General features: G+C 41.7%; 1 protein-coding gene across 3 annotated transcripts in view; it reads right to left on the bottom strand.

Annotated features, from left to right (window-relative positions):
• Positions 1-3165: 3165 nt before the first annotated feature.
• The window catches only part of AQP9 (aquaporin 9), a 26079-nt gene continuing 20613 nt past the window's right edge, over positions 3166-8631 (bottom strand). For all 3 annotated transcript variants that reach the window (XM_057398487.1, XM_057398476.1, XM_057398496.1), the window contains one exon: positions 3166-4051. In XM_057398487.1, the coding sequence (XP_057254470.1) occupies positions 3889-4051 (163 nt within the window). In that variant the 3' untranslated portion in view covers positions 3166-3888. The remainder of the gene's footprint in view (positions 4052-8631) is intronic.

Below are 8631 nucleotides of genomic sequence, written 5' to 3'. Positions count from 1 at the left end.
CCTGTTACAAATCTGTAGAGCAGAAGATAGCTAAATTAGCTTGGGACATTCTGTGAGCGCTGTAGGCCAAATCTTATGTGATATATTCATGCTTTAAAAGTAATCCCTGAAGAGAAGCTGTAGGCAAAACATGCCACCTAGATGCTGGCTGTCATAGGAGTGGTGGAAAGCTGTGGCAGAAAGCGTCCATAGACAGGAACAGAAGGTCCAGAGGCGAGGGGTCTGGCCTCTTAGCTCTTGGCACGCGTCCTTCCTGGCCCAGCAGTGGCCATTACTCAAGTGTGAGCATTTCTCTGCTTTGGCACTGCTTCTGACCCACGAAATCTGCCACAGGGTCTCCACGCTGGGAATACAGCTTGTTAGTCAATGTGTTCTTCCAGCACAAGGCTATAAAAAATTGTAGGTCATAATAGGCTGCTATTTATTTCTTAATATGTCCTTAGGTGCCAGAGGGGAGACTTTATTTATAAAAATAGTACTGGAATGCATTTACTAGGGATTGACTGTATTTATTTTGAACCACAGCACATTCATCCAGATCCACAGTCAAAACTACAAGAAAGTAGTTTCCACCATCCACTGAGCTCGATTCTCTTAGCACTTATCCTTCCCTCTCTTGCATCCTGTTGTGAGTAATTCCACTGGCTTCGATGAAGCAACATGAAGTAACCAACCTTAGCTCAGTACGATTTGCAGGAGCACTCTCCGCATTACTTCAGCACAAAGTATAGCTCTAAAGAACAAGCACATTGCCCAAAAAAAGAACAAACCCAGACAGAAAGTTAAGCAATAATTGTTGCTTAAGTTTGCAGCATTTCAGATGATCAAGCCTGATTACTCCTGACTCTTTACTTAGAACATCTTACAGCTGTAAAACACGTTTCTTGTTGCCAACTGTATTATATTAATTCAGTATGAACGCAACCACTAAATATCACTTGATATTAGTAAATTACAGTTTATGCAAAGTAAAAATACTTTGTTTTGCACAAAACAGATTGTGATATCTGTGTAAGGCATGAGATAATTATTATTGTTCCCTTAGTGTTATGGAGATGCTAGTTCTGTAGTTAAGACTCTTGAGTTTTGTCCCCAAAGCAGGAATTAATTCTTATACTTGCAAATGTAAATTATGTCAAATGTGAGACAGGTCCATCACACCTTGTTCCTGAGTGCATTCCGGCTATTGTAAAGTCAGTATGAATTGTGGTATTAGTGCCACACATCTTCAGAGAATTTACAAGCATATTGAATGATTAAATAAGTTTTAAAAGTAAGTTCTTAAAGCAAAGATGGAATTGACAATTTGTTGAGAGTATATTTTAGATATTCCTATGCTAGCATGTCACTCCTTACAATTTGCATGTTGGTAATTTCAGGTAAGTAAATATCATTTATACAGAAACTCAATGCACAGGAATGGTGTAAGTAGGAGAAACAAGATTTCATGTTGATTTACAGGCAGAACATGTGGTGATCAGGAGAATTTTGAGAAAATATCCAGCTTGTCTGTACATTGGCTAATGCACAGACACACAGCACATGTGGGCTGGTCACTCAGTAGGTTGTATAAATCAACTGTCCCTTTCTCGTTCCTGACCTGTATTCTGCTTTTCCCCATGTTTTCCATGGTGTATTAAAGGGAGCAGTATTGTGCAGCATATGAAGCCTACTGCAAATTTCTAGCACAATAAGTGATAACCTGCCCCTACCATTTTGGACAAAATCTGTCACTTCTGGTTAATCAGATGTCTTTTTTCTGCACAGATACTTCATGTTAGATGTTGGTGTCAGTGGAAGAGTAAGCATGTTTTGACCTGGGGGCAGTTCCTGCCTATGTAATCCCTCTCCAGACACAGATGGTTGGTGCTCCTGCCAGGTATCACCAAGGGGTGAAGGACAGCACTTTTTGCAAGGGAGAGCAAAAGCAGGCCTCTTCTGCAATTGCTTTTACGCACCATCTTGTTTTACGTAGTGTAACTTATCAACATACAGGCCAGATGGACAGTGGTGACTATGCTGCCAATATAAAGTCTACAGTTAGGAATAATTTCCACATTGTACTTATGATTCTCCTGCATTTGCCTCTGCTCATGTTGAGTACTGATTCTGTGAACCCTGCTTTTTTGTTACTGTGGCTCTCCAGATAATGACACAATGCAGTCAAACATGGATGGGAATAGCTACAACAGTAATTAACCCACAGCAGAGAAATGCTGAATCAAATGAGCATTTTGCACAGGGTTGATATGGTCTCTGGGCAACCTGAGTTTCTTCAAAAACAAAATAGGAATTGCACTTCCTCAAGTATACAGCATCATCTGACTTTCTGCTGCAGCAGGCAAAGCTTTGCTTGACCTGCTCATTCTGTCCCTTCACTGCCATGAAGGGAGGCATACATGAGAGCACAATAAAGGCATGCAGTGACATAGGCCCGATCTGCCGAAATGCTGAGGCAGATTCTGACCACAGTGTTTCCCAAGCTGCTTCTGTGGATAGCACAGAAGAGCAGAAGAGCACAGGCTGTTACTGGCAATATGAAGGGTTCCTCCCTTCAGGAGTGAAATCAGAAAATAGTGTGGAATTCTAGGAAGTAGAGTTGAAGGAATACAAAGGGAAGAACACCCTAAAATGAGTGCATTTAACTAGTACTTTTGCCATGAAAATAGCTCAGGAGCATCACTGAATAGGATGTCTATTTATTCATGATCAGCCTTGTCACGCCTCCTCATATATATGAATATATATTAGAAATGAACGTTGATATAATTGGATACATGCAATTCACAATAATTAAGCAGAAATAAATTCGTTTTTCAAGGCTGGATATTTAGGAAGTGGTGTATGTCCAACCACTTCACTTTAGTTTTAGTGAGAGAGAGCCCATACTTCAGAACGTGTGGAGTTGGCCTTCCTTGGGGACTTCAGATCTAGGACTAGTTCTGAGATCACTTTCTAATTTTAATTACTGCTATCAAAATAAAAATTACTCCCACAAAGCAGATGAAATCCTCCCTGACCCCTCCGGAAATCAGCAGCAGCAGGCCTCTTTAAGGCGTATACAGACAGGCCTTGTGCTGACCTCTGAGCAGGATAAGCTTCTGTTGCTGGCGCTTCTCCACAGGAATGAATTTTATCCAGAAAGAACAGCAGAAGAGGTTTGGGTTAATATTCTAGGTTGGGTTTTTAATATTGGCTAGCATAAAGGTCAAGTAAATGGTTTAAACATAACTGAATATGACTGCTATGAAGAACATGTGCAGAACTACAGCTTTGTCTCTTTGGTGTTGATCTTATAACACACAACTTCTACCTTTTGTGATCATATTCTGAGTTACTAAACCTCATCACTGAGTTCATTCCTTGCTGTTCAATTAGTGGCTCCATAAAAATTTAGTAAGTTATTTAAAACTACTTCAATTGATGTTAAGGTATTATTTTTAATTTTCAGATAAGCCATTCTTAAATAATGGCTATAAGAAGTGAGTAATGCTCTTGCCCATTAATTCAGCACTTTAACTGACTAATCTGCGTGCAGTTTTGTAACAATAGCTCATCTATTTTCAGGTAATTAGGCAACATGATTAAGATCACGTGTGGAATTAACAGGTCAGTACATCCTCTCACTAGTTTCATCTAGGAGATAATTTGATCTGAAAGCCATATGAAACAGAACAATTTACCCATTCTAGCCCCAAGTTCTCAGTTTTGAGTGTGGTCAGGCTGATGTTTCATGGGAAGAGGTCAGCTGTGAACTTGACTTCTATATGGATATTCTCCTTTGAAATGTGAATTTCTAATTGAGGCATAAAGGTTTTATAAAATGGTCCAAACAATCATTTGCATAAAAATTGCATAACAAAAATGAGAAAGAAAATGCTTCACTTCTTACTCCATGTTGGTCAGTTCGTATTTATCATGCATGTCATTTTCTTCTCCTGGCTCAGTATCTGAATGATGAATTTCAATAAAAACAATATAGATCACTGCTCCAAGTATGCCTCCCAGCATAGGTGCAACTGTAGGGACCCACCACCAATTATTTCCAGCCCTGTAAGGAAAAAAATAAAACAAAGAATTAAAAAAGAAAATTATTGGTCTTCATTACTCTAGTGAGCGCCCTACCTTATATTTGGCAGTGAAAAAAATAGGGTGGCCTGACACTGGCTATATACTATAGACTTTTCTGTTTAGTCTCACTTTCTGTGTAAGGACGACACTCCTGTCTGTCCTGCCCATGCTGCGATTGAAATGCTAAGTACCAACCACCAGGCATGGTGGTCTATGTGCTGTACTCGCAGCTTAGAAAATCAGGCCTCTCTACTGCATGTGTGCTTTGGGGGCAGGGGATAATTTCTCCCTTGTGGAAAATGAGCTTCATTGACTTGCAATGAAATGAAATGAACAGGGACGTACCTATTGCACAGCAACCTTGACTGATGCTGTTGCCAGATGCTCATGAATAGGTTTTCAGGAGTGATTAATGCAAATGTATGTTGCAAAAATGGTTTATGTCATCTGCATTGAGATCTACTGCAATAGTATATACAGTCTTCCTCTTGACAAGTATAATAGATTATACCTGATTTTGAGTATATTTGCCTTAAGGAATGTAATAAAACACAGTGACTGTAAAGTGGATTATACTTGGAGTGGTCAAGATTCAGATTTCATGATGTTGTGTCTTATCTCTGTGTTTGAAATGTGGGGTCTTTCAGTAAGAGGTAAATAAGCATTTAGAAGTTTCATACACCTAAAACTTACTCTTTTTTACAATTGCTGTGTTTGGGAAGCAAGCCTGGCATACTGGCTCCACTGAGCTGTTTACATTCCCTTTGCACAATTTTAAATTTTAATGAACATTTTTAAAGAAACAAGTCCACCATTAAACAGTATAAACAAAAAGTAACAGCCTCTATACAGGAGATCTGGGCGTGTAGACTTGCTCTCCCTTTCCCAGAGGTCCACATTCAGACAGTAAATTACCGAGTATTGGTTTCAGAGTACAGCCTTTCTTAACTGTACTGGTGAGTGAAGGTGTTTCGATTTGATAACATGCTGTATTAATTGAATATGCGAGTCTGCAGTGAAAACCCAGCCACCTCAATTTCATGCATATTGAAAATGGAGAAATAACTTTTTCTTCCAGAAATACAGAGAGACAAATTCGTCTGTGAGAGGAACTTTTAAAATTCCAGGAGAGCTTTTAAATTGTAAAAATGATTATTCAGCACTCAGTTGTATAGATTTATGCATAAGTGAACTTGTGGTTAATTCACAACACAAGAATAGAACAGGAGTAATATCACAGTGCCCTATTGATGTTAATGTCATTCCTTGTTCAGAAATGTCTTGGATGTGTATGTTTTGCCTTTGGAATTACTTATATTTTGCCCTGAGGATATAAAATAGCTCTTCACATTGTTCTACTGAGTTTATAGATCTGTTTGTTGTTGAGTCATAAATGTCTGTTGAGCCCCTTAATTTCTGGAACAAGCATGGACTAAGGTTTTATTGACTTACTCAGCACAACAGAATCTACAATCAAGTATTTGCATGTGTTTCTCTGTGCCCGTACGTGTACGTGGGCATATAACGAAGGTGTTTCTTGGCAGGTTTTTATCTCTGCTTGTCCCATGAACTGACGTGTGCCTCGTTGGCTCCTGCATAACCTCCAAGTCATGGCCTGTATTTGCAGCAGCTGCTGTCAGCTGCACTACAGATACCCTCTGCTAAGATGATTGGGTGTGAAGCCCTTATGGAGGGTGATGCCAAAGCTGAAATGAGATCAGGACCAGCTTAGTTACGAGTTTCCATGACACACAATGCCCTTTCATTGACACGGGAGCAAGAGCTCTTTGTGGCAAGCATAGATAGCTTCCTGGAAATAACCTTAGTTCCCTTACACCCTTGCTTTGCCCAAGCACACAGCTTTGCTGCTGAGTTAGCAGGAAAACATCCAGCTATACCTCTTTCATCATCAGGTGTTTTGCAGTTGGGGAGAGCAGGAGGGAGCTGGTTGTGAAGGGCAGGAGTGGCACTTGGCTGAACTGCCACGATTTCTAGGAAACTACAATGTATAAGCTACATGGGCTGAGAACTTTGGCCTGTTTTAGACTTGCAAATACATGTCTCACTTAGCCAACTACTGCAGGATGGTGAAACAACATTATTTGCTATAAGAAATGCCAGGATAATTCAGGCATTCCGCAGTGTGGAAGGTGCCTGGCTACCGTTCGACCGTCCAGGAAAGATGCAGCATATTTCAGAGGCCACTTTGCCATTCTGTCTATTGCCTGTGCAGGCACTAGGTGCGTGTCCCGACCCTTTCCAAAGTGCAGTTCTATCTAGTCCGGGCCCGGAGCCGCGGCCACGAGGTGTCAGCGTTACCGCGCCGGCGGCTGCCGGGCTTTGTCCGCCGCGGGGCCGCTCGGAGCACGGTCTCCACGATGCCGCGCTTCTGCCAGCGCGGGTCCGACCCGGCCTCGGCAAAGGGGCTACAGCACCCCTAATAAACTAGGGATGAGATATTCTATGGCTAGCCTCAAGTGCTGGTGGGAAATACAGTTCTGTGGAGCCGTTTCTCACTTGCTCATTGCTGTTTCGTGTTCTCTTATGCCTGGTATTTTTACTCAAAGCTCTGGCTGTTTTCTCACTACAGACAAAACTGCTATTCCAACAACTTCTCTTAAGCTTCCCAGGATATTAAGCATGTGATTAAGAGATTTCTAGGTATCTCTGTGGTTTTAGAGCAAATAATTAGAAACATTTAGGTCTCTAAAGTCAGTGGTTGGGAACTGTCCTCATTATTAGAAGTATCTGTGACACCTACTCTCAACAGGTTGAGGAACACTTTGTAGGAACCGGCCACAGCGTTAACTACATCTATTCTATGCAAAATGGCGCTCTCTAGGGTGCTGGTCAGACACTGCCCTTCCAGCTGCAGTGAGTCAGAACAGCTTCTGATGAGAGCTCTTAACTGAAACGAATGCAGTTGCTCTGGCTATGGAAACCACGCCACAGGCTGTGTCCCCTGGCTTGATTCTCGGGGAAACTGCTCCTTCAGGTAGGTGCCTTCGTGCAAAATGTCTTAACAGGAACACTTAGAAAAACCTCGCTCAACTGCCTCCTTGTGCTCTGGACAACTCTGTGCTCCAGCAGAAGAGCTTCCCTATGGTCTAGTCACTGTTCCCTGCCTGAAAACATGATAAAACCAGAATTTACTGGACCTGCAAGCACAAAGAAGGATAGAGGGGATTTTTCTCCCTGTGAACTGATTATCTCAATGTTTACAGCATTTGCTTAGGATCAGGGTGTAGAGAATCTGATACTTCTGTATCTGATCTGTTCCAAAGTGAGGCTTTCCTAGTGGTCCCTGGCTGCCCTGTAGGCAGCACTCAGGGCACTCGCTGACCTGGACAGAGTGACTCAGTCAACCTTGTGAGATGTTTCCATTTTCACACCAGTGTATATTCAATGTCTCTTCAGTACTTCCTAGTGCTCGGTTTGTGCAGCACTCCCCTCATGTCACTGCGGACGTTTCATGCTTAGGTCCCACTTCCTGGGCATGCCTTTTACTTGACAGCTTGAGCACCTGTCTTAAGGTTGTGAATTCCAGTTAAGCTGAGACATCCAAGGTTGAGCTGTTGACTGTGGCTGCATCACTTCAGTCTCTCATGCATATGTAATGCCAGCAGAACATCAGGCAGTTCAGGATCATAGCTACAATCAGTCAGACTTCTCCCATGGCCTGTAACTGTTCCAGAGCTTCCAGCTACCTAATCCTGTTGTATTATTCTCTTGAACTTGGTTATAAGTTCAAGAGAAGGCAGGGAGGGAGACTTCTTCCTCAATTTATACACCCTTGAGAATGCTGTAAATTTATTCTGGCAATGACCTGATATTTAATCTCTTTTTTTTTTTTTTTTTATGTTCCCATTTCAAAATTTTCTGGTATGGCCCTTACATGGGGATGGGATGCATTTCTTCTCTGTATATAAATCCTAAAACTAAATTAGGGACGAGCATGTATGTGTTGGTACAGATGTGGAGTTTTCCTGTAACTTCTTAAATTTAAATGAGTAATTTAAATTACTTTTGGGGAGGAGGGAAGTTCGCAGGTATTCTCTGACTTGACCTCAGTGCAATCAGGCTTCCAACCTTTTCAGCAATGTAATAGTTCACTGCGTAATATTACAGATTACACACATGACGCTATAATTAACATCATAGTTAACAACTATTTAGGCATGAGAGGGGAGAATCCTGAGTGTAGAATGTCACTGTGTGCTGCTATTTGTTAAATAGTGCAGTCTAATGATACAGTGGAGAGAGACCTGCCAGGGAGGAAGAGTTTGGAGGCGAGTGGGCTGGTGAGTGACCTCCTGCTGCAGCTGTGTTATGGCCAAGCTTTGGCATGGCTGTGTGCCCGTTTCTGCTGTGCTGTGCCGTGCCTGGCTTTTCTTTGTATGGGAAAAGCCTTGCTGCTGCTCTCCTCTACTAAGGCAAGTGATTGATGTAGATAGAAGTCATACTAAATAAATACAGCTTATTTGTACTTGGTGAAGTAGCTAAAATGAAATCTCTATTAACCAGAGCTCTCTAGTGGTCTACAGTACTTCTGGGGATTCC

The sequence above is a fragment of the Pezoporus wallicus genome, unplaced genomic scaffold, assembly GCF_028554395.1.
Source record: "Pezoporus wallicus isolate ANWC-B61680 ecotype Strahan unplaced genomic scaffold, APGP_CSIRO_Pwel_v1 contig_3952, whole genome shotgun sequence".
In the NCBI taxonomy this organism is placed as follows: Eukaryota; Metazoa; Chordata; class Aves; order Psittaciformes; family Psittacidae; genus Pezoporus; species Pezoporus wallicus.
Note: the sequence above shows the minus strand (reverse complement) of the source record. Positions and strands in the feature narration are given on the sequence as shown.